General features: G+C 35.9%; 1 protein-coding gene across 5 annotated transcripts in view; it reads left to right on the forward strand.

The window, feature by feature from the left end:
• The window catches only part of Hr38 (Hormone receptor-like in 38), an 801,608-nt gene that overhangs the window by 317,620 nt on the left and 456,771 nt on the right, over positions 1–27,217 (forward strand). For all 5 annotated transcript variants that reach the window (XR_010949625.1, XM_067766145.1, XM_067766148.1 and 2 more), the window contains one exon: positions 25,326–26,303. Coding sequence is in view for 4 of the 5 variants with exons in the window: in XM_067766145.1 (XP_067622246.1) it covers positions 25,451–26,303 (853 nt within the window). In the remaining variant the exon portion in view is untranslated. The remainder of the gene's footprint in view (positions 1–25,325; positions 26,304–27,217) is intronic.

Genomic DNA, 27,217 nt, shown 5'->3' on the forward strand with positions numbered 1-27,217 from the left:
TTGCGTTATTTCATGAAATGGAATATGTGGTGCTTATTTCCATTTTGCATTATTCAATGGAATTGAGCTTTCTAGAATTATAATGGGCGTTCGGCATTTCTCAAATGAAAACCAAACGAAAAAAAGAAATCATTTGTTTTGTTTTGTGTTTTTTTTTATAAAAACTGTGAAAAAAATTAATGAACTGGATTTAAGTAAATTCGGTATATGCTATACTTCAATTTGGTTAGTAATGCCCCACCAAATTTATTAAGTGTGATTTTGTTGTGTAAAATAAACAAGATTGTAATAGAATTGCGTTGCTTTTCTTCAGAAACAACCATAAATACAGTTGAAATAATCTTGGAAATTGCTGACCGGCTGCATTCGGATGAAGATGTCATACATTTCCCATCGGCAAATTCGTTTTTGGCTGCGATTTTGGCAACAAGAATTCAAGAGTATCGAGTTCATCGCATTTTTACGACGAAGAGCTGATGCATTATTTCGGTCAATATTTTATATTTCTCCAAATCAAAACCCGCCATTCCGCAAATTTCAACTGGTTCTTTTCAAATGGTCGCTTCCTTACTGAAAATTTACAATTTCTCTTCATTACACAACTGTCCCAACAAACAACGGTTCGACGCAACGTGTTTAATCTTCTTTCACGACTGTTGCCATTCAACTTGCAAATTACGACTACCAAATCTGATAGCCATAGGATTTACATATAAAATGTTCCTTCGAAATACGGATCAAGTCAGGATCAGAAACATTCGCCCACTTCTTTTCGAATCAATATCACTACAATTATTTGGTAACCTAACTCATGGATCCCTCGAGTTTAACGAATATATTCACCAGCGTCCCGAAAATTGTTGTTCCTACACACTTACTATGTAACAGCAGCCTTATAATCTCACCCTGTTTCCCACTTGGTGCAACCCTGTTGTCTATTGTGAATGGACAACAGGTGTTGAAACAAGTTGGAAACGGGAAAGTCGACAAAAAAAGTAAAGGCGGCCATAATTATAATTTGGCAGCGAGATACTAGACACGAAATTTTTGAGAAACCTCCAAATAAAGTGTATTAAAAGTAATACATTTTAAATAAAATGGTTTTCTTGTGTGGATGTCAAGTCGGGAGAAAAGGACCTCACACGATACTGTTGCCGATACCACGATAGCGTTTTTCCATAGCACAACGTGGGTGTGGAGGCGGCGCCCTCCAAGAGTACAATAGCCTTCGGCTACGTTCTACTTTTTCTACTTTGTCTTTAAAAATGGAGGTTCACATGGCGACCGGCGGTGAGTGGAATTTTTTTAATCGTGCGGACTACTTTTTGAAGATCTACATTTAAAAAATGTGGCAGTGGCAGTGCGTGACAGAAATGAAATATGAAACTAGTAAAATTTAACAAAAACTAAAATTTTAATAAAACCGTAAAATTCAAAGAAACGTAGAGACCCCAATACCAAGTTTATTGAAGCTATAATGTAAAATTTTATCTACAGAAATAATCTGAATTCTAAGCTAAAAAATTATTAAAACTATAACATGAAACAACTAAATACTACAGAAATAATCAAAAATTTTACAAAACTATAATACACCGTCTAATTACAGCAGAGATAAATGTACCAACCAATAAATCTATAACATAAAACATCTAAATACTACAGAAATAATCAAAAAAAAATGTGGCAGTGGCAGTGCGTGACAGAAATGAAATATGAAACTAGTAAAATTTAACAAAAACTAAAATTTTAATAAAACCGTAAAATTCAATGAAACGTAGAGACCCCAATAGCAAGTTTAATGAAGCTATAATGTAAAATTCTATCTACAGAAATAAACTGAATTCTAAGCTAAAAAATTATTAAAACTATAACATAAAACAACTAAATACTACCGAAATAATCAAAAATTTTACAAAACTATAATACACCGTCTAATTACAGTAGAGATAAATGTACCAACCAATAAATCTATAACATAAAACATCTAAATACTACAGAAATAATCAAAAGTTTTACAAAACTATAATTCAACAACTAATAAAAGCAGAAATATATGTACAATCTATAAATTATAACCGGAATTTTAATTGCAACAGATAAAAGTATATATATAAAAAATAAAAACGTTAAATAATTAATACATATTTTGGATGAAACGAGCGGGCCCGTACATAAAGGCATTTAAATATCGGCACTCACACCACACGTATACCGGGAAGCCGGACCCAAGCCACGCCATTTACATCGTCCACTCAACCATTTTCCACCACCACCACCGAACACGATTATCAGGAGCAGCAGCACCGCCAGCACCATCGAACATCAGCAGCAGCAGCAACACCAGCAGCGTCAACATCAGCAGCGACGCAGGCAGCAGATGAAGCGGCAAAGACATAAGTATATATTTATGTATTCAATATTTTTCCGTATATCTACACTTTAATAATTTTTTGATTAAACGCGGTGCGTCCGCAAAACATATTAAACATTATCCGTTTGAATTTGAATCTAATTTTGATTTTTTTTTCGCGTCAAACAACTACTAACAAAATTTACAAACAAAAAATTGAAAAAAAAAATTTTTTTTGACACAAACTAGAAAAAAAAATGAAATTGGTGATACACAACCAAAACTCATATTTTCATCTGCAGTAATGCAAATCTATATTTGAAAATCATAGAAATTTTTATGGAGTGTGTATGTATATGCATATATTACATAAATTGTGGCTAAAAGCGAAGCATTTTAAAAAAAAGACGTATGCACATACATAGTACATTGTGTGAAAATTTAAGTAATTTTGAATATATCCAATACTTTTGAAATACTTTAACAACCTTTAAAAATTCAATACATTGAAAATTTTATTAACTCATAATACAACAAAAAAAAAAATTATTTTAAACAAAAAAAAAACAAAAAAAAGATTTTTGGTGAAACGGTGCGGCCGACACGTTAAATAATGATGAAAATTTAATAAATTTTTTCAATTATATAATCAACATTTTGCTGTGTAGCGGTGAGGCCGACACGTTAAATATTAAAATTTAATGATTTTTTTTGTGCAACGGTGCGGCCGTCACGTTAAAAAATTGTAACAAATATTAAATTGAAATAAATATATTCCGTTTAAAATCAATATCGTCTTACGCCAATTGGAAAACTAGATCAGGATTCTCTCTTGTATACCGTATATGGTAGCAAACCCGGTTTAAACAAATTTTTTTTAAAGCCAAAATTTAATTCAACCCAACTGTCTTTCAAGTGATTCCAACGTCCAAATAAATAACAATTCATTCATTTTACTTCAACATTCAATACAAAATTAAATTAAAGTGAATTCAGTTTAGATTATAAAGTCATCTGAAATCTCTTTTGCATTCGAATCTTTCATATTCACAACTCAAACAATTTAGGTTATAAAACCCCTCCAAATTTCTTTTTCATTCAAATTCGTTCGTATTCATACCTCAAAGTTGCAACTTTTTCACAATTCGATTTAGATTATAAAATCATTTCAACTTTATTTTTCATTCAAATTTGTTAATATCCAAGCATACAAAGCTGCAAGTGTAAGAGTTTTTCTTCTGCTAATGTCAAATTTCGAAACAAAATTCAAAGAATTGAGAGAAAATTTCTTTAAAATTAAAAAACGCGTTTTACATACAGGTCGTTCTTTACCGATAAGGCAAGAGAAGTTAGATGAATATAAAAATTCTTTAAATGAGGCATATAATAACATTTTAGTAGAGGTAAATGGTCATTTTGAACACCGACCTAGGCCAATTTCTGTGAATAAAAGTTTATCACGTTGTAGGGAAGAATTAATTAAATGTTTTACAAAACTCAATTGCACTGTTAAAGTACCAACCAACTGCAGCGACTTAGTCCAAGATAACATTTTTATATCAGATACTGATCGGCAAGAAAAAGAATCCTTTCTGAGGAAGAAGAATTCTCTGACTCAGCAAAGCCGGAAACACTCTTTAGTCGCATCGGTAAACAAAGTTATTCTTTACCTCATACTGAAAATATTTCATTACAAGAAAACTTCTGTGGTTTCGATAACCCAGTCGTTACATCAAACAATTCTTTAAGGCTTTTAACAACTTTTTCAAATTCCAACCAATCTCGTACTAATTTTCTAGAACCAACAATAATGGCTACACCAGAGAAAAAGAAACAGTTTATTTGTAGTAGCTTTTCGATCAAGGTTTAACAATCAAAATAATTTTCGCAATAACAATAGAGGTAATAACTACTACAACAACAATAATAGATACAACAACACTAGCAATTTCAATAGGTTCAATAAAAATAATAATTTCAATAGGTACAAAAACAATAATAATGGTAGATACAATAATAACAATCAAAATAGGCAAAACAACAACTATAGGCAAAACAACAACAATCGAAGCAATATTAATTCGCGTAACACAAACAACAGTCAAAATAGGTTAGAAAACCGAACCAATACTAACGCCGGAAGTTCAAATACGCGAAATAATGCAAACGTTCGCTCTTTAAACTTGGACGCCCCTCAGCAGCGAACACTGAGCGAAGAGGAGATAAGCGAATAAATACTAAAAATGTTTTTTGTCTAAACCTAAATTACTCAGATTTTTTAAAAATTTATATAACCGGATCTAACAAATTATGTACATTTTTACTAGATACACAAGCCGATATTTCTTTGACTAAATTTCAAGTTTGAATAAGCAAATTTCCATTAGATCTGACGATATAGTTAATATCATTGGGGTAACATCAAACTCAGTTCCTACCTTAGGTAAAATAAACATAAACCTAATTTTTCTAATAATCTAGTCGAACAAAGCTTACGTGTGGTAAACGATGACTTCAATATCCCATCAGACGTTATACTGGGTAAAGATTTTCTCCATTATAACAAATGTGTAATAAATTATTCAAATAGTAGCATCTCATTCTGGGCAAATAAAGAAATAGTCATTATGCCAATCCGACACGGAGCGAAAGAGATATGTGTATTATACCACCAAGATGCGAAGTTTTTCGAATTTTCGACATAAGTCACTCAACAACTCCACTTTTCGTTGAATCTTAAGAAATACAAAAAAGCGTATTTACCGCAATTGCATTACAAATTCCAATAACCCAGTCATAAAATTAATCAATACCACAAGTGATGTACAATTCGTACATAAAAATTTTATTAAAGCAGAAAACTTATCAAATTATCACGTCTATGTAATCGACAAAACTAAGTCAGATGAGAAGCGAATTAATGAAATAACTTCGATTTTAAAAAATCAAATTCCAAAAGATGTACCATCTGAACTTTTCGATCTATGCATACAATATGCTGAAACATTCGCGCTTGACAACGATAAAATGACGTTAAATAATTTTTATGAGCAGAAATTGCGGGTAACTGACAACGAACCGGTGTATATAAAGAACTATCGTCTACCCTATTCTCAGCGGGAAGAAATTAACAAACAGGTTACAAAATTACTAGATAATGATTTAATTGAAGAAAGCTATTCTAATTAAAACAGTCCTAGTTCCGAAAACGGAAATCAACGGGGAAAAAGCGTACAGAATGTGTGTTGATTTTCGCGCAGTTAACAAGAAACTAATAGTGGACAAATTCCCATTAGCACGAATCGATGATATCTTAGACAATCTTGGCAGAGCGAAATTTTTCTCAACCTCAGACCTTTTTTGTGGATTTCATCAAATACCTCTACACATAGATTCACGCGATATTACCTCATTTTCTACTGATCGCGGAGCGTATCGATGGAAGGTATTGCCATTTGGTTTAAACATTGCACCAAATTCGTTTTCAAGAATGATGACCATCGCATTTTCCAGAATACCACCTAATGTAGCTTTTCTTTATGTAGATGACATTATAGTCATTGGTTGTAGCGAATCTCATCACATTAAAAATTTGTCTAAAATTCAATACTTGTAAATAATTTAACCTTATACTCGATCCGAATAAATGTAATTTTCTAAGACCGGAAGTAACATTCCTAGGCCACAAATGATCAGCTGAAAGTCTGTCACCAGACGAATCTAAAATAGACGCAATTCGTAACTATACTAAGCCAACAGACAAAGATGCTGTAAGAAGGTTTGTAGCTTTTGCCAACTACTACAGACGCTTTATTCCAAACTTTGCATCTCTGGCAGCACCTCTGAATAGACTGAATAGAAAAAGAGTAGAATTTAACTGGGACGAATCATGCGATAAAGCCTTTGATGCACTAAGAGCATCCCTAATATCACCAAAGATATTACAATACCCAAATTTGTTCAAACAGTTTACCATTACAGTAGACGTTTCTAAAACGGGATGTGGAGCAATACTCAGCCAAGAACATCAAGGCAGCGATTTACCCATATGTTATGCGTCAAAATCTTTTAATAAGGCAGAACAAAAGAAAGACATCATTGAATTATTAGCCTTTTATTTTGCCATTAAGCAATTCAGATCATACGTTTATGGAAATCACTTTATTGTAAAATCAGATCACAGGCCTTTAGTCTATTTATTTACTATGAAAGGCCCGTCTTCAAAACTTTATAGAATTAGTCTTGAGTTGGCAGAATACAATTTCACAATAGAGTACATAAAGGGAAAATCAAATGTAGGAGCTGATGCACTTTCTCGTATAACCATTGGGGAAATAAAACAAGCAACGAAAAATATATTTGCAGTTCAGACTAGGGCTATGAGTAAGAAAAAAGATAAATGTAGTTCTATCGGAAATATAGACTTATGTGAAAATATACAAACATTAAACGTGTATGATAAATTCACTCATAACTTTTCAAAAAAAATTCCTCGCATTAGATCAGAAATATTTCATGATAAAAACAGTAAACAATTTTTAAGAATACGCGCGCATATAAAGCATAAACGAACAATTTTACTTGATTTTGAAATTTCCAACGAAATAAAGAATTTCGATACTTTACTTTTGAGGCTAGAAAAAGAAGCCGTAAAACTTAATATTTAAGAATTCATATTAAGAATTTCGATACTTTACTTTTGAGGCTAGAAAAAGAAGCCGTAAAACTTAATATTAAGGAAATAGAATGGCCAAAAAACGATTTAATTTTCAAATACATTACAATTACAAACTTTAAAGAAAGAGGAAAAAAGCTTTTACAATTTTTAAAAATTATTTTAATGGATCCAATTGAAACAATCACTGATCAGGAACAAAAATTAAAATTATTAGCAATTTATCACAATGATCCCATCACTGGAGGTCACTGTGGAACCAAAAAACTATATGCCAAATTACGAAACAAATCTTACTGAAAAAACATAACAAAAGACATAGCTAGTTATGTTAGGAAATGCGAAAAATGTCTTTTGAACAAAGTCAAAATAGGAAATAAAGAAGAACTCGTTCTAACTCCCACTCCTAACAAACCTTTCGGTATTGTCGTAATTGATACAATAGGCCCATTGCCAGAGTCGAGATATGGTAATAAGTTCACGCTTATCATAATCTGCGATCTGACAAAATACTTAGTTACAATATCAATACCTGATAAAAGTGCAAAAACCATCGCGTCAGTACTATTCGAAGGCTTTAATTTAATATACGGTGCTATGAAATCCATTAAATCGGATTTAGGCACTGAATTCAAAAATGAAATTTTTGCTAATTTAACCAGTTTATTAAATATTGATCACAACTTTTCTACACCATATCACCACGAAACCGTAGGAACTGTCCAAAGAAACCATAGAGTTTTTAACGAGTACCTACGTGCGTACTTAGATGATTCCTTTGATGATTGGGATACATATTTGAGATATATTACGTTTTGGCATAACACAACGCCAAATACGGTATTCGATAATAAACTTAATCCTTTTGAACTAGTTTTTGGTAAAAAGGCCATTGTGCTATCTGAATTGAAGAACGAACCCATTTATAATATCGAAAATTATTCAAAAGAAGTAAAGTACCGAATGCAAAATGCCACGACTTGGCTAAAGAGTTAGTAGAAAAGCACAAAATAAGAAATAAAGATACATACGACAAAAATGCTCAACACATAGTAATAAACATAATCGATATGGTTTTAGTTCAAAAAGAACCACGTGAAAAACATGAAAACATATATCAGGGCCCATATTTAGTAACAAATATAGACGGTATAAATGTAACCATTTTCGATAATGAAAACAAAAAATACAAAACGGTACATAAAAACCGCATAAGGGCAGTGTCTAGATAAATAAAATCGGATGTACCCAATTTCATTTTGAGATAGAAAAAAAATTATTTTTTCATTATTTCATTACCCTAATAAAGCAAATTTAAATCAAAATGTATCACACTTTAAAACCATACTTAATTTAAGTAAAAGCAAATTTAAACAAAAATATTTCAAACGGTGAAAACAATACGTAATGTAAGTAAAATAAACGAATAGAAAATGTACGTATATGTTAATACACAAAACCTATTAAAATGGATTTTAATTGCAAACAAACAAATTTTTTTACAAGTCATTAATATCCTTATATGTAAATAAGTAGGCTTACGGTAAATGAATAAATAAGCATAATAAATGTAAATACTATTAAATGAAATTTAATTTACTAAGTTAACTTACACAAAAAATATACAAACAAAAATATGTAAACTACTACTATTCATATACGTAAATATGTAGGTTAAAATATAAATAAACGCAACTAATTATCAACTAAGATAACTTAGATATACCGGCACCAGAGTCCAATTTTTTACCATATTTGTTCGTTTTTCATTCACCACCCAAAAAAAGTTGAAGCCGACAAACCTGATCAACTTGTCGGCTTCACCCTTTTTTTTCGAAAAGGGGGATGGTGTAACAGCAGCCTTATAATCTCACCCTGTTTCCCTCTTGGTGCAACCCTGTTGTCTATTGTGAATGGAAAACAGGTGTTGAAACAAGTTGAAAACAGGGAGGTCGGCAAAAAAAGAAATGGCGGCTATCACTATAATTTGGCAACGAGATACTAGACACGCAATTTTTGAGAAAGCTCCAAATAAAGTGTATTAAAGGTAATACAATTTAAATAAAGTGGTTTTCTTGAGTGGATGTCAAGTCGGGAGAAAAGGACCTCACACAATACTGTTACGGATACCACGTAGCGTTTTTCCATAGCACAACGTTGGTGTGGAAGCGGCGCCCTCCAAGAGTACAGCAGCCTTCGGCTACGTTCTACTTTGTCTTTAAAAATGGAGGTTCACAACTAAATTTTTTACCCTGATGCCTTAAGAATAAAAAAATTAAAAACAAGTAAGGAAGCCTAAGTTCGGGTGTAACCGAACATAACATACTCAGCTGAGAGCTTTGGAGACAAAATAAGGGAAAACCACCATTTAGCAAAATGAACCTAGGGAAATCTTGGAATGTGTTTGTATGACATAGGTTTCAAATGGAAGGTATTAGATAGTATTTTAAAAGGGAGTGGGCCATAGTTCTATAGGTGGACGTCTTTTCGGGATATCGCCATAAAGGTGGGCCAGGGGTGACTCTAGAATGTGTTTGTACGATATGAATATCAAATGAAAGGTATTAATGAGTATTTTAAAATGGCGTGGGCCTTGGTTCTATATGTGGACGCCTTTTCAAGGTATAGCCATTAAGGTGGACCAGGGCTGACTCTAGAATTTGTTTGTACGATATGTGTATCAAATGAAAAGTGTTAATGAGTATTTTAAAAGGGAGTGGTGGTAGTTGTATATGTGAAGGCGTTTTCGAGATATTGACCAAAATGTGGATCAGGGTGACCCAGAACATCATCTGCCGGATACCGCTAATTTATTTATATATGTAATACCACGAACAGTATTCCTTCCAAGATTCCAAGGGCTTTTGATTTCGCTCTGCAGAACTTTTTCATTCTCTTCTACTTAATATGGTAAGTGTCACACCCATTTTGCAAAGTTTTTTTCAAAAGTTATATTTTGCGTCAATAAACCAATCCAATTACCATGTTTCATCCCTTTTTTCGTATTTGGTATAGAATTATGGCATTTTTTTAAATTTTTCGTAACTTTCGATTTCGAAAAAGTGGGCGTGGTCATAGTCAGATTTCGCCCATTTTTTACACCAATACAAAGTGAGCTCAGATAAGTACGTGAACTGAGTTTAGTCAAGATATATCGATTTTTGCTCAAGTTATCGTGATAACGGCCGAGCGGAAGGACAGACGGTCGACTGTGTATAAAAACTGGGCGTGGCTTCAACCGATTTCGCCCTTTTTCACAGAAAACAGTTACCGTCCTAGAATCTAAGCCCGTACCAAATTTCACAAGGATTGGTCAATTTTTGTTCGGTTTATGGCATTAAATTTATCATAGACAAATTAAATGAGAAAGGGCGGAGCCACGCCCATTTTGAAAATTTCTTTTATTTTTGTATTTTATTGTACCATATCATTACTGGAGTCGAATGTTGACATAATTTACTTATATACTGTAAAGATATTAAATTTTTTGTTAAAATTTGACTTTAACAAATTTTTTTTTAAAGTGGGCGTGGTCGTTCTCTGATTTTGCTATTTTTTATTAAGCATATATACAGTAATAGGAGTAACGTTCCTGCAAAATTTCATCATGATATCTTCAACGACTGCCAAATTACAGCTTGCAAAACTTTTAAATTAACTTCTTTTAAAAGTGGGCGTTGCCACGCCCATTGTCCAAAATTTTACTAATTTTCTATTCTACGTCATAAGTTCAACGCACCTACCAAGTTTCATCGCTTTATCCGTCTTTGGTAATGAATTATCGCACTTTTTCGGTTTTTCGAAATTTTCGATATCGAAAAAGTGGGCGTGGTTATAGTCCGATATCGTTCATTTTAAATAGCGATCTGAGATAAGTGCCCAGGAACCTACAAACCAAATTTCATCAAGATACCTTAAAATTTACTCAAGTTATCGTGTTAACGGACAGACGGACGGGCGGACGGACATGGCTCAATCAAATTTTTTTTCGATACTCATGATTTTGATATATGGAAGTCTATATCTATCTCGATTCCTTTATACCTGTACAAACAACTGCTATCCAATCAGAGGTAATATACTCTGTGAGCTCTGCTCAACTGAGTATAAAAAAAGTAATGAAGAAATGTATTTATATGTGTTGTACCGATTCATCTGCATCCGATCGAGAATAGATCTGCAGAACCACAGCGGCAAATAAATCCAGCACGACCAAGACAAATACGACGTCGTGTTATAGAAAATATGTATCATGCTGCTTTTAATTACGATCCACAAATTGATTACAGTATGCATGGATATATTGGATTAATGAGTGCGATATGCCCACATTGTGAAGCAGCTAAGTTTCTGGGTGAAACGGCTGGCATGTGTTGTGCTAATGGCAAAGTGAAATTGCCGGCATTTGAAACTCCACCTGATCCATTGCACTCATTGATTTTTGAGGATCACCAATGTTGGAATCATATACAAGAATACAACTCATCATTTCAAATTACTTCTTTTGGTGCTACAAAAATTATAAGAGACAATTTTATGCCGACATTTAAGGTGATTACTTCATGTGGAATATCTAATTGTTCTGTAGATCTAAGTAACAGTTTCTACAATGTTTTTAAGGATTGCATACATATTACAGATTCAAGGTCAGATTTGTCATCGAGCGGGTGCATTGTTACCATTTCCTGGCGCCAACCATCAATTTTTGCAAATGTATTTTATCGGAGATGAAAATCGTGAGTTGGATGAACGTTGCACAATTGGCTCACATACAAAACGAGCGATGTTTTGCGATCTCCAAAGATTTTTTCATCAGAACAATGAATTGGTGAAATTGTTCTCGATCGTATGCCAACTGATAATCACAAAATCATAATCAGAGCGGATACAATGCCTTTTGGTGAGCATGCCAGAAGAATTTAATGTACCGACGATTGATGAAGTGGCAATTGTAATTGTTGGCGATCAGTTTCAATCCCGCGATATTGTACTTCATCGTAGAAATGAACAATTACAGCGTGTTTCGGAGCTTCATCGCAGTTACGACGCAATACAATATCCAATTCTACATTGGAAAGGTGATGATGGTTATCACATTAATATACCAATCCAAGAATCGTTAAATAATATACTTATCGTATTAATCAGATATTAAATATATACTAAAATTTAAAATCGAATGAACATATTTTTTACAGGTCGAGATGTTCAAAAGAAAGTTAGTACGATGAATTATTATTCTTATCGATTGATGATTCGTGCACAAGAACAAAATTACATTCTGAGATGTGGTAATCTTTTCACCAATACATTGTAGACATGTATGCAAAAATTTTAACTGAACGTCTCAATTTCATCCGATTCAATCAAGCCAAATTGCGATCTGAAGAGTACATACATTTGCAAGATGCAATAGCTAATGATGCAAATGTGAATGATATCGGACGTTTGACGATATTACCAGCTTCTTATATTGGTAGTGCACGCCACATGCACGAATATGCACAAGATGATATGTCATATGTTCGAAAATACGGCCGACCAGATCTTTTCATCACTTTGTCACGTACACGTTGCTTTGGTTCCCGATGGTGGCCCTGGTTCTCAACCCGCCATCTTTGAACCGGACGCACACATATATTAATTTCTTCCGTTCAACCTCTTCGGATTCACTTACCCACCGCACAACAGGAATCCCACCCAACCTTGAACCGCTCGCATCGTGCAACCTACTCTGCGGTCACCCTAATGCCATGCTCCATACTCCTACTTACCTCCTCATCATACCATCCTTACATCCCGCCCCAAAAGAATTTAGCAAGCCATATTACTTCTCTTTTCAGTTCAATAACGCATTTTTAATAAACATAATCTTAAAATCTATACACTAGTGAAATAAAATCTTATACAAAAAAAATTAAGCTGTGCTTAGACTCAATATTTTTTTTTCTTCAAACACTTAATTTCTATATACATATGTGAAAATTTGGGTTTAACCATATGGGTTCTTTCTTCGCAAAAAAAAAATTTATATCTTTATGCAAACATATAAAAGTAAAAAAAACAAACGTATTACAAACAGTATTTATGAACGTATACAAAAAATATAATAAACCAAAAAAAATCAAAATGTGTACATAAATTCCGTATAAAAAAAATAAAAAAACATCTATGACAAATATTCTTTTGGGACCATGTTCCTGGGTTTTTCCGTCGCCAAAATCACCAAACTCTTATCTACTCAACTGGAGTTATGCAAAAAAAGTAGTTTTAAACACACCCTAATGCCTGCCTAAAAGAGCTCTTTTATGTGGGGATTGGGGGGCATATTGGTGCAGGGTTCATACCCTCTGCAAAAAAAAAAGGTTGGCCACCGTGGTGTGATGGTAGCGTGCTCCGCCATCACACCGTATGCCCTGGGTTCAACTCCCGGGCAAAGCAACATCAAAATTTTAGAAATAAGGTTTTTCATTTAGAAGAAAATTTTTCTAAGCGGGGTCGCCCCTCGGCAGTGACTGCCAAGCGCTCCGAGTGTATTTCTGCCATGAAAAGCTCTCAGTGAAAACTCATCTTCCTTGCAGATGCCGTTCTGAGTCGGCATAAAACATGTAGGTCCCGTCCGGCCAATTTGTAGGGAAAATCAAGAGGAGCACGACGCAAATTGGAAGAGAAGCTCGGCCTTAGATCTCTTCGGAGGTTATCGCGCCTTACATATATTTTGTTTTTATATCTTGTGACTGGTAGACACCTTACAATTTTATAGAATTTTCGATCTACTCTGAACATTACGTTTAAGACTAAAACGAATAAGTGACTCGGATACGTGTCAATGCACACACATGTGATTTTCAAATTTTAAAACATTTACAATTTGGGATAGGAAAAAAAGCGATTTTAAGACTACCCTGACTTGTTTGTTAATTTTCTATCTACCATAAAAAGCTTTTGTACGTATGGTGTACTTTTTTGCTGAATGCTATAATGAGGTAGGTCGCTCCATCGTTAGGGTGAACGGCTAGGTGAATAAACAAATCCAATTGGACGCAGCTTTCCGAGACGTAAATAAAAGGATTTATTGGTGATGAAATGGTAATACCAAAATCGTGATGAGATGCAATTACGATTTTTGCTTGATAAAAAATGTTGTAGGGTTTTGATAGATCGGAGATCGAATTGTATCGGATTTGTAGGCAATGACGCTGAGTTTGTATAAAATGACGTCGAATATGTAGAAATAATATGGACTTTGTACAAAAACGGTGTTGATTTTGTAAAAATGGTTGATACTCGTAACAATTTTGATGTTGAAGTTGCAAAAAGAATTGTTGCATTTGTAAAATTTGATACCGAATTCGTAGAAATTCGTAGTTTTCGTAAAAATTCGTGATTTGTAAAAATTGTGATTCGTAATAAATGTGATTCGCAAAAAATGTTATTCGCAAAAAATGTGATTCGCAAAAAATGTGATTCCCTGGCGCTTTAAAAAGGCTTCACTGGCCACCTCCGGTTCCCACTACGAGAATGAAATCTCAATTAGCGCCAATTAAATTATTTCATTAAGGCTCCCAAACCCGATTTGTTGTTCACGCGCCTTATGTCACACATACATTAATATTATATTGCCCTCATACCTACACGCAATATGAAATGAATGTATCCGCAAAAATTTATTATTTTAATCAAAAAGAAAAATCAAAGAGATAGTAAATTTTTAGAATTTGGGATTACGCAAAAAAACAATGCTTGCGTGGAAATCTTCACCCAGGAAAATCCGTGCCTGCGGATTTATTGAAGAGGCTGGTGACCGAAGTCAAAATTGAGGTCGCGTGAACCCCCAAACGGCGCGAAAGTCTAGATGATAAAAAAAAAATCCTTTAGCATTTAAGGACTCACCTGATTATTAAATATTCCACATCTCTATGCCGCGGGGAATCCTGTCCTGGTGGTTGGGTTTTGTGTCGCCCTTCTCCTTACCGATTATCGACCGAAACCGCGCTTAGAATTGAAGGCAAGTTGCCTTATATCAAAAATTATAGAATTATTATTTGCGGCACTACACTGACCCATTCTGGGTCTCCGCGCACAGGGAATTTAAAAAAACTTAAACACACACAAAATTTCAAGGGTATCTTCCTTTCAGAAAAGCGGCGCGCGCACTTTAGCTCGATATGCTGCTATATTTTACTTAACTTTTGTTCTATCCGAAACGCTGAAAAGAACCGTTTCCTTATGCCGTTTCCCACGGTCTTTCTTTTGTCTATTGCAATCATGACCACCCTATATCTATCCCTGTCCTTATTCTCACCATATCATGCCCGTCCATCTGGCACTCTTCAACCTAAAGCTTTTTTCATCATTGTGAACTTATGTGAGTTTACCATGGTGTTTTTTTGGGACATTTTCATTTGACGTTTCTCGTGTTTACCTTTTTGGTAAACACAATTTTATAAATTTTTATTATGGTGTGAAGTTTAGGTGCGAGGTCGATTGTTACCTACAAAAAGGTCGAAAGAGGTGTCCCACGACGCGTATTAATCTCGAGAACAATATTCCGAAGGCGGAAAATAAAAATTGTATCTCTGTCCGGAGATACTTGCAGTGGAAGTTGGTGATTTTCAGGTGATTGTTGTTCTGTTGTGCAATACCCAACAAAAAAAACTGTGAACATAAGTGCTTTGCGTGGATATAGTTTTGGTCTCCAAACCGGTGTTGGACCCACCCAGGGTGTTGTTTTATAAGCGCGGTCGAAGGCTGCTAACGTAGAAAAGCGTTCTGCGCTAATATCTTGTGGATACCACCCCGGTTTAGGAGGAACCCGCTGGTAACTTTTCGGTTTTTTTTTTTTTTTCACATATTTTGAACGAGCAAAATATTTATTTCAATATCGCTGTTTTGACGGCGTACTCCACCTCAACATGTGAGGCTCCCTACATCAAAGCGGGCCAAGGTGTGAGTGACGCCCAACGCGGGGATGACCCACGACCTGACAACTTTTACGTGTAATCCGATGTGGAACGATATAAAGAATAATTTGTTCGACGATCAGTCACCAACAGATCGACATGATGTTGCAGCACGTGTATTCCGGCAAAAATTGAAGGCACTGATAGATTTAATTGTGAAATTAAGCGTTTTTGGAAAGGTACAATGTTGGATGTACTCGATTTAATGGCAAAAAAGAGGTGTAGGTATTTTGGCTGGTACGTAAAAAATAACATCGGACGAGCGTCATATCAGCCGAAATACCAGATCAAACCATCGATCCAGAATTATTTGAAGTGGTAACAAAAAACATGATTCACGGTCCATGCCATATATGTAATACTTCTATATTGCTACAAAAAGCTAAGTACATTCCCCAACATCAGAGTGCCGATATATTGCAGTTTACATGCTTTTGTTTTTGTATTCAATAATCGAATGTACCAAAATTTAAGTTTTTCCTTGTCACACTTATGCTGCTACAATCTCAAACATTTTATAGGCTGTCTTGTTTTGATTTCGCATCCAAAACACATTGCGAGCATTTTATATTAGCAATATAGGAGTATTACATATATGGTCCATGCGGTGAAATAAATATGAATTCACCTTGTATGATCGATGGGAAATGTTCAAAGCGGTATCCGAGAGCATCATTCCTGCGCAAATTCAAAGGTCTTTGGGGATTTCCTGCCGCTGGTTGGCCATCATCTACACTAACTGCGTTAGGCTTAACTATTATATCCCTAAGTCGTGGCACACGGTTAGGGTCATCTTCATCCCGAAGGCCGGCAGGAGCTCTCATGTATCACCTAAGGATTTCAGGCCAATCAGCCTCTCGTCGTTTCTTCTTAAGACGTGTGAGCGGTTGATTGACCTGTGCCTAAGGGAGAGGATTCCTCGGGGGTTACTGTCGGCTTCACAGCATACCTACTGTAAGGGCAGATCGACGGAACCGGTCTCCATTCGATTGTAAAGCAAATAGAGGGGTCCCTAGAGCACAAAGTGTTTGCTCTGGGAGCCTTTCTAGACTTCGAGGGGGCTTTTAACAATGTCTTACCGGGGGCAATCGAAAGAGCTCTTCTGGGTTTAGGAATCGAGGCGACTCTGGTTGAATTTATTGGCAAACTTCTATGCAGCAGAATTGTCGCAGCTGAGTGTGGAGGGGCCATAACTGAGAGGAAGGTGTGCAGAGGCACGCCACAGGGGCTGTCCTATCTCCTCCCAATGGCTGTAGGGTGGTTGCCTATGCAGATGACCTAGCTATCCTAGTCAGAGGAAAATTTCTGGACACCCTGCGCGATTTTTAGCAGGGCTACCTGGATACTGTGGCTAGGTGGGCTGAATCATGTGGATTGGCGGTTAACCCGGGAAAAACCGAATTGATTCTTTTTGCAAGGAGATATAAGATACCCAAATTCAGAACTCCCTCGATTGGAGGGGTACCGTTTGTACTTTCTGACAGGGTTAAATATTTGGGGATTGTTCTGGACAAGAAGCTGGCCATGAAGGCCGCGGCTGCGTTGTACTGCTGCAGGGGGGGGGGGGGCTATCGGAAAGAGATGGGAGCTCTCGCCAGGAGTAGTACACTGGCTTTATGAGATGGTGTTCAAACCGATTCTGCTCTATGGGGTGCTGGTCTGGTGGAAAGCACTGGACACGGCGAGCCCCTCCAAAATGTTAGTGTCAGTGCAACGGACGGCGCTGATTGGTATCATTGGCGCTCTGAGAACAACACCTACCTTGGCACTGAATGTCATGCTAAACATAGATCCAGTAGATATTGCGGGAAGGGCAGCCGTGGCCCGTTTCTTGGTTAGGCTTCGTGATATGGGTTATGGGCTTTCTGACTTCGGACACTCTAGCCTTCTTACTAGTTTCGACTTAATCCCGGAAGGACGGTCTATTTTATGCCGATGACCGCTCCCTATGCAACCTTCACCCCAGTCATTCCCCCGAGGGAGGTGGGGAAGAAGAATTATCTGGAGCATGGGACCGGTTAACTTGTTCACGGATGGGTCGAAGTTGGACAGGAAGGTTAGGGGGGGGGGGGGGGGGGTCTTTTGTCAAGAGCTAAACGTAAGCCGCAAGTTTAAGTTGACTGATCACTGCAGTGTATTTTAAGCGGAAGTTGCTGCGATTAAAGATGCGGTGGATGAAATGGCCATCCAGTGCTACTACGGTTAGGGAATTTAACATCTACTCTGATATCCAAGCGGCTATAAAGGCCTTGAGCTCAACTACAGTGCGATCGGGGCGGTCTGGGAGTGCCTGACCTCACTTGCGATTGCATCGTATTATTTTACAATTAAGATTATCTGGGTCCCGGGCCATAGTGATATTCCGGGTAAATGTGAAGCGGGTCTCTTAGCCCGAACTGGTGCAACTGAACCGGATGAAGATGGATGTAGGGATTTCGGGATTCCCCTAGCCACCTGTGGATTGCTCCTCCATAGCTGGGCCTCGAGTCAGCTCAGCAAAAGTTGGGCGGACACTACGTCTTGCAGGGTAGCAAAATCTTTTTGGCCGAAAGTGGATGGCAGGAGGTCTGGTGAAATAATTGGGTTCACTAAGGCTCACCTATCAATGGTCACTGGGGTTTTGACAGGGCACTGTCACATGGGTATCCATGCGGTACGTCTCAATATATTGGAAACTCCATCCTGCTGCAGCTGTATGGAGGATGATGAGGTGGAATCCCCAAATCACTTTATGCTTGATTGCCCAGCTTTTGTCAGAACCAGGCGAAAGTAGTTTGGTCGCGACTCACTTGGATCTCCCAAGGAGCTTTGAGATCGGGATCATTCGGAACTTTATCGTTGCTACCTAACGATTCTCTAAGTAGTTATATCTACGTCACCGTTAGTTTATTATATGTGGTATCACAACGGACCTTCATGTTGTCCAAGTTAGCTTCCCCTATCAGGGAAGCTACCACCCAACCTAACCTATCCGAGAGCATTAATTTCCGATAACATAACAGGCAATGAAGGATATCTATTGTATCGACGTCGGTCATTTGAAAGTAATGTTAAAACGGCGATAATAAGAGTGCGCAATAAAGACATCGAAGTTGACAATCGTTGGGTCGTGCCATATTCACCGATACTGTCAAAAGTTTTTCAGGCTCACATAAATGTTGAGTACTGTAACTCAGTAAAGTCTATCAAATACATTTGTAGATATGTGAATAAAGGATGTGATATGGCTGTTTTTAGAGTAGATGGTGAAAATTGAAATGATGAAATCACTCAATATCAAATGGGGCGATACATAAGCAGTAATGAAGCAGTTTGGCGTATCTTTTCATTTCCTTTGCTTAAGACATCCTGTTGTTGTCCATTTGGCAGTTCATCTGGAGAATGGTCAACGAGTTTATTTCACTGCTGAGAATGAGCAGCACAACCGCCAGCAACTACTTTAACTGCTTTTTTTTCTATTGTGTGAAATCGACACATTTGCCAGGAATTTGATATATGTTGATATACCGCAATATTGCACCTGTAATGTATCATCGAAAGAATTTCAACGGCTTAAACAAGGAACACCAGTTGATGGTCATCCAGGTATTTTCCAAAGAGATGCCTTGGGCAGGATGTATACGGTACATCCCAACAATGCTGAATGCGAATGATTTGCGAATGTTGTTGGTAAACGTTCGAGGACCAAAATCATTTCAGAATTTAAGAACAGTTCACTGTCATTTTTGTCAGACATATCGCGAAGCATGTCAGCTCTTGCATTTGTTAGAAGATGACACTCATTGGGACGCAACACTTCATGATGCATCGATTTCATCTCATCCACAGCAAAGACGAATGCTATTTTCGATTATAATATCAACATGCATGCCATCGAATCCAATTGAATTGTGGAATAAATATAAAGATTACATGACTGAAGATATTTTACTTCGGATGCGTCGTAGAGCAATGGATCCTGATTTGCATATTACATTGGAAATGTACAATGAAGCTTTGATAATAATTGAAGATATGTGTCTTGCGATTGCCAATAAAGCATTGGGGCAGTTAGCTTTGATTTCACCAAATCGTCCAATGCATGATTTATTTGATGGAGAGTTGCAGCGTGAACACCAATTCGATTGTGACGATTTACGTACATTTGTTCAATCCAACATCACCAAATTGAACAATCAACAAAAGGATATATATGACAAAATCTTGCAAGTTGTTTCTGATAACACTGGTGGATTAAATTTTTTGGATGCACCTGGCGGCACCGGAAAAACATTTCATTGATTTTAGCAACCATTTGATCGCAACAGAAAATTGCTTTGGCACTCGCTTCTTCTGGCATTGCTGCAACTTTATTGGATGGAGGACGAACAACTCATTTAGCTTTAAAATTGCCATTGAATATACAGGTGGTTGAAACTCCAATCTGTAATATATCCAAAAATTCAGCGATGGCAAAAGTTTTGCAACAAGCAGCGATCATTCTATGGGATGAGTGTACAATGGCAAACAAAAAATCATTGGAAGCATTAAATGGAACGATGCAAAATTTACGTGGAAACCGAAGGCTTTTTGGTGGTGCTTTAATTTTATTGTCAGGTGACTTTCGACAAACATTGCCCGTTATTCCACGATCAACACCGGCAGGTGAGATCAATGCATGTTTGAAGTCTTCCCTTTTGTGGCGATACGTGAAAAAATTAACATTACACATAAACATGCGTGGTCAGTTGCAGAATGATCAGTCTGCAGAGTAGTTCTCGAAGAAATTGTTAGAGATAGGGAAATGGCAAAATTCCAATCGACAAAACAAATGGTTTGATTACATTGCCAAACAATTGTTGTATAGTTATCCAATCAAAAGAAGAATTAATTGAACGAGTGTTTCCAAATATTATTCAAAATTACATGAATCATAATTGGTTGAGAGAACTCGCAATACTGGCACCAAAAAATTTACATGTCAATGAAATCAATCATCACGTTCTGAAAAAATTGCCAAGTATGGTAACGAAATACAAGTCAGTGGATAGCGCAATGAATCAAGATGATGCAGTGAATTATCCAGTGGAGTTTTTGAATTCATTGGAACCGTCTGGTATGCCACCGCATTGTTTAAATTTGAAGGTCGGCTCATCAGTTATTTTATTACGGAATTTAAATGCACCAAAACTGTGTAATGGAACAAGACTGAATGTAAAAAAGTTGATGACGAATTTAATTGAAGCAACAATACCGACCGGCAAAGCGAAGGGTGAAATTGTGCTTATACCGCGAATCCCACTGATACCAACAGACATACCATTTGAATTCAAGCGTTTGCAATTTCCAGTGCGCCTGTCATTTGCTATGTCAGTCAACAAGGCGCAAGTACAAACGCTTCGAGTATGCGGATTAATTTTGGAGGAACCGTGCTTTTCGCACGGACAGCTATACGTTGCCTGTTCCAGAGTAGGCATTCCAGATTGTTTGTTTATTCATATCCCAGATGGAAAAATGAAAAATGTAATGTATCCAAATGTTTTAGATTAATAATTGAAATAAAGATTAAAAAAATTCTATGATATTTTATTCTTTTTCCAATATTTCTATTGGTGTAGCGAAGCACACCTGGGTCCCGCTAGTTATTCATATTTGTTTGTTATTAATATATGTATTTATACTTTTAAAGAAATGTGACAAAAACCACTGGTTTAAACAATGTAAGTGGTTTAATATTCCACATTAACACCTATTATTTTATTTGTTAACGTATGTGTTTTTCGTATTTAATAAATAAATTTCCTGAGGAAGACATGAAAATGATTCGAAACGCGTCGGAAATAATAAAATAAACTTGTCTTATTTAACTAAATCGGCCTAAAAACTCAGCTTCACATTAAAAGACATTTTTTTTATTTACTTACAGGGTTCTTATTACTTAAAAACTTTTCCAAAGAAAGGGATGGGAGCGCGTTACTGCTCGCTTTGCCCTCTTTTCTATATGATCAATTTCTATTAGTCTAGGACGAATAGACGTGGAGTTATCACAAAATTCCTTGGCCACTGTTTACACAGACATATTTTCGTCTCTGAAACTCGTTACTTGATGAAGAGGGGGTGACCAGGAAAGCGGACGGGCACCGAGCTTCTTGTGGTCGGCGACTTGCTTTGTGCTGTATTGTTGATTTTGAGCACTATTTCTTATAATTTTGATTGATATTTTAATATTTCACAAAAAAATTTCAAATTTAAAACAAAAAATAAGGAAATGAAATAAATAGTCAAATTGTTGCTTAGAAAGAGTAGATGTGTGTAAATATTATATGCAACTCCAAAACAGAATTGCCGATAATCAAAAACAAAACTTTGTGTGTGTAAGCTTCGACATAGAATTTTATATACATGTCTCTGAGTAGTGTGGAGGGTGAGTATCCACAAACTTTTTCAAAATTTGTATACCTTTAGAAATCCCCTACACTTAATATTACTAGTCAAAGTCATTATAATTAAAGTTGCAGAACGTGGGCTATAAATTATAGACGAATAGCCAAACTCAACACTATTCCTAAGCTATTTGAATTGATTATCACAAAACAGATTGCTTTTAGAGTATCTTCATTAATTGACTTTTCACAACACGGCTTTTGCAAGGGTAAATCAACTGTGTCCAACTTGCTCGAGTTTACAACCTTTGTATCCAAAAGTTTTAAGACTAATTGTGAAGTTGATGTAATTTATACTGATCTTAGTAAAGTTTCTCATTCTATACTTTTATTCAAACCTGATCGGTTAGGATTTCCTCCTTTGCTTCTATCTTGGGTTTCTTCTTATGTGAGGGAAAGAAAACAAACAGTTATATTTAATAATTGTTGGTCTCGGTTCATAAACGTAACTTCTGGTGTTCCCCAAGGCAGCCATCTTGGTCCGGTTTTGTTCCTGTTGTTCATTAATGAACTTCCTAGTGTTTTGAAGAGCTGTAAGCCGTTGATGTACGCTGATGATGTCAAACTTTTAATGCCTATCCGCTCACCCGTGGATAGGGCATGTCTTCAGGCTGATCTGAATAGTATTGGTGACTGGTGTAATGTAAACGCCATGTCACTAAACCTACCTGAATGTAAGTTCATGTGTTTTACAAGGAAGTCCTTCAAATCCCATGATTATGTTATTGGCGACTATGTAATCAAGCAAGTTACTAATTTTATTGATTTAGGCGTTACAGTGGACCCAAAACTCGATTTTAAACTTCATATTGAACCTTGCGTGAATAGCGCGAAAGGTACTTTGGCTTTCGTTAAACGTTGGTCTAAAGAATTTAATGACCCATACGTTAAAAAAAACTCTTTTTACCACATTGGTCAGACCTACTTTGGAATATGCTTCAATAATTTGGAATCCGCGTTATCAGATTCATTCTGACAAGCTGGAATCGGTCCAGATACAATTTTTGCTTTTCGCTTTAAAACACTTACCATGGGATCCTTCTAAAAATCTTCCCCCCTATTGCAGCCGGTTAAAACTAATGTAGGTAACATTGCAGAGCCGCAGGGAGATGCTGGGTGTCTTATTTATTGTTAAATTAATAAGAGGGTCAATAAATAGTCCATTTTTGCTTGGTGAAATTAAGTTTAACGTTCCTATTAGGCCATCTAGACATTTTCAATCAATTTTTGTAGCTACATGCAGGTCGAATTATGAAATGCACGAACCACTTCACTGTTTATGTCGTGATTTTAATAAACACTGTAAAAATTTAGACATCTGCGACTCGTTTCTTGGTATTAAAAAATACCTTTTAACTACATTAAATTTGTAATTCGAAATGAAGCAAAGAACGCTAAACCGTGATATACTGTTCAACCCTCTGTTTCAAATTTGAAGTACCAGTTACTTGAAACTTGTTTGCAAAATTGCGTTGTGATCATTATTTTTTTATGTATGCAATGAAATTTACTCTGTATAAATTCTATTCTGTATATATTTTATCTACTATTAATTTGCTTTATTGTCAATTTCATAAATTATTATTAATAGCTCCTTCATGAGTACATGTTAACACATTTTCAACATTTTATCTTTTGCTTACTTCTAAGTTTTTAATTGAAATTGTCAAGTGTTTAATTCAATACTGTTTAAATATTACTTTAAAATTAATGACTGCTTATGTTGTTTATATCGTGTATACATCTCAGATTTAAGTGTCGGTATATTTGTTCTGTATAATTGTTTAATTTGTAGACTGATAAATAAATAAATAAAGATAATTAAAAACGTAATGTTCCCAAGGAACCCCACCCTCATTTAAAAAATAAATAAGGTCAATAGATCCTTCCATTCCTTTTACTACCTCTGCTGAGCTTCATTAAAATCTGTTTAGCCGTTCTGGCGCGACTCAAAAGTAAGGGTGCATAGGACCCCTTTTTCAAAAAAAAAAAAAAAAAAAGCCAGTAAATCTGTCGAAGCTATCTGCATGCAAAACTTCATGTTAATCAATTTGGCATTTCGTGATTGAGTCACAAAGGCAAACCTCTGGACATCCAAACTTTAAAATAAAATCTACGGGTCCTACTAGTCCAGTATACTTAATTTCGTAGAGATAACTAAATTTTACTCAAGTCATAGTGTTAATGGACGGATGGCTTAATCAAAATCTTTTTTGGTGCTGATATTTTAAGAAATCATTATCTATGTATCTTGATTTCTATATACCACTACGTACTAGTTATGATGTTAACGGACGGATATGGCTTAATCAAAATCTTTTTTCATACTAATGATTTAAGCGGCCACCGTGGTGTGATGGTAGCGTGCTCCGCCTACCACACCGTATGCCCTGGGTTCACACCCCGGGCAAAGCAACATCAAAATTTTAGAAATAAGGGTTTCCAATTAGAGGAAACATTTTTCTAAGCGGGCTCGCCCCTCGACAGTGTTTGGTAAGCGATCCGAGTGTATTTCTGCCATGAAAAGCTCTCAGTGAAAACTCATCTATCTGTCTTGCAGATGCCGTTCGGAGTCGGCATAAAACATGTAGGTCCCGTCCGGCCAATTTGTAGGGAAAATCAAAAGGAGCACGACGCAAATTGGAAGAGAAGCTCAGCCTTAGATCTCTTCGGAGGTTATCGCGCCTTACATTTATTTATGATTTAAGAAGTCAATATCTATCTTGCTTTCTCTATGTCGCTACATACTACCGTTATTCAATTAAGGTGTACAATTACACCCTTGCTATAAATAATGTTTGTTTTAGATAATGTTGACTTACGTTTTGCGGTACATCTACATCCCACGATGAAAGTGCTTCCATGTATGTATTTATAATGCTAATAAAGACTTTTTTTTAATTTATTTACAGGATTCAAAACTTTTCCAAAGGATAGAAATTTCAATTTCGTTGAGAGAGGAAAGAAACAGTTTTTGAATTTAAACTGAAAGAGTGATTGATCAGTAATAACTGACCTCGTGAAATTTTCCAAACAAATGTCACTTTTTGCAAATATTTGTAAATTTTCTGTAACGATAAACAAAATAAAACTTGATGAGCAGTTTGTAAAAGTTCAGAACTCGATGTTAGTATGTGCAGTTTGTGGTGACGTGGCAATGTGCCACCACTACGGAGTAAGGACTTGTGAAGGTTGTAAAGGGTTTTTCAAAAGAACCGTTCAGAAAAACTCAAAATATGTATGTCTTGCAAATAAGGCATGTCCTGTTGATAGACGGCGGCGTAACAGATGCCAATTTTGTCGCTTTCAAAAATGTTTGATGGTTGGAATGGCAAAAGAAGTAGTACGAACGGATTCTCTTAAAGGACGACGGGGTCGGTTACCCTCAAAACAAGAAAATAATGAGGTTTTGCGGCAATCTTATTGCACATATTTCATAGCAACATTACTTAAAGCCCATAAAGATACAACCCCAGATATAGCTAATTTGAATTACGAAGCGTACTTAGAGCCTATGTGTACCAGTTCACCACTTATAGTAAGCGAATCTGAAAATATTCGACAGTTCTACAAAATTCTTAAAAGTTCTGTGAACGTGATAGAACATTTTATACATAGAATTCCAGGATTCCGTGATTTATGCGGATTCGATCAGGAATTGCTATTTCAATCTGCTTCTCTTGAAATGTTCGTCTTAAGATTATCATATCGTATAACGCCGAACGATTCTAAATTGATATTTTGTAATGGTATGGTCTTGCACAAAACTCAATGTGAAAGAGTATTTGGTGACTGGCTGATTAATATTTTGGATTTCAGTAACACTCTCACCCATTTAGGAATAGATACATTATGCTTTGCTTGCATATCTGCGCTTGTAGTTATAACAGGTAAGTACTTTATTGAAAGCCTGCCACAAAGCATTTAACTTAACGAATTAAAATTTTTCTACTGTAAACTTTTGTTGGATGGGGCTAGCAGCATTAACCGCATCTTAGACGATATTTACATTTCATATTTAACAACTGGAAATAATTTCTCAATCGCTTTTTTGGATAATTTTTGCAAAACTCTATTAAATCATTTTTGAATTTTCATAAAAATTAAAAAAGGGATAAAATTCGTTTGCGTTGAAATTTGAAATTTACTACCCATCTACTTATGCTCTCGTATAAGATTTTATTCGAAATATGCGCTTACGTTGGACAGATATGGTCAAAGTTTATTCAAATATGGAATCATTGTGGATAAGACAATTGCAGATAACTTCTGCATAGACGTCAAAATTACAAAGAGAACCGATCACCCGATTTTTTTTACTACCGTGGTCTCATTCTGTATCTCTTTTTATCACCCGCTGAAGATAGCCGGTCCTATGCGCCGCCCTATCTAACATCCTGTCAAAACACTAAATATAAGCCATCTTGAACATCCTGTCAGGCAGTTGAGGGATAAGATATCCCACTTGTTTTATCCACAATGTATCGAATAAAAGATAAAAAATTCTCTTTGACGGTTAGAAGGTAGACAATTTTCAGACAACCGGCCAAAGCTGCGCAGATAGGTACATTTCGTAGGTTGTTAAGCCTTCATTAGTACGCTTTAGGCACGCTGCGCTCATTGTGGATAAGTCCAAGTGTTTTGACTTATTTCTGACAGGCACTCTGTTAGATTAGCATAACGGGAATATCTGGGTTGAAATTGTTGTTTCGGTTGAAAACGGTCAATTAGGGTTCTGTACAGGGACGTAAAAGATTGAAACAATGTTTATGTAGTCACAAAAGTGTTGATGTGGTCCACAACA

This window comes from Eurosta solidaginis, chromosome 2 (assembly GCF_040869045.1).
Source record: "Eurosta solidaginis isolate ZX-2024a chromosome 2, ASM4086904v1, whole genome shotgun sequence".
Lineage (NCBI taxonomy): Eukaryota > Metazoa > Arthropoda > Insecta > Diptera > Tephritidae > Eurosta > Eurosta solidaginis.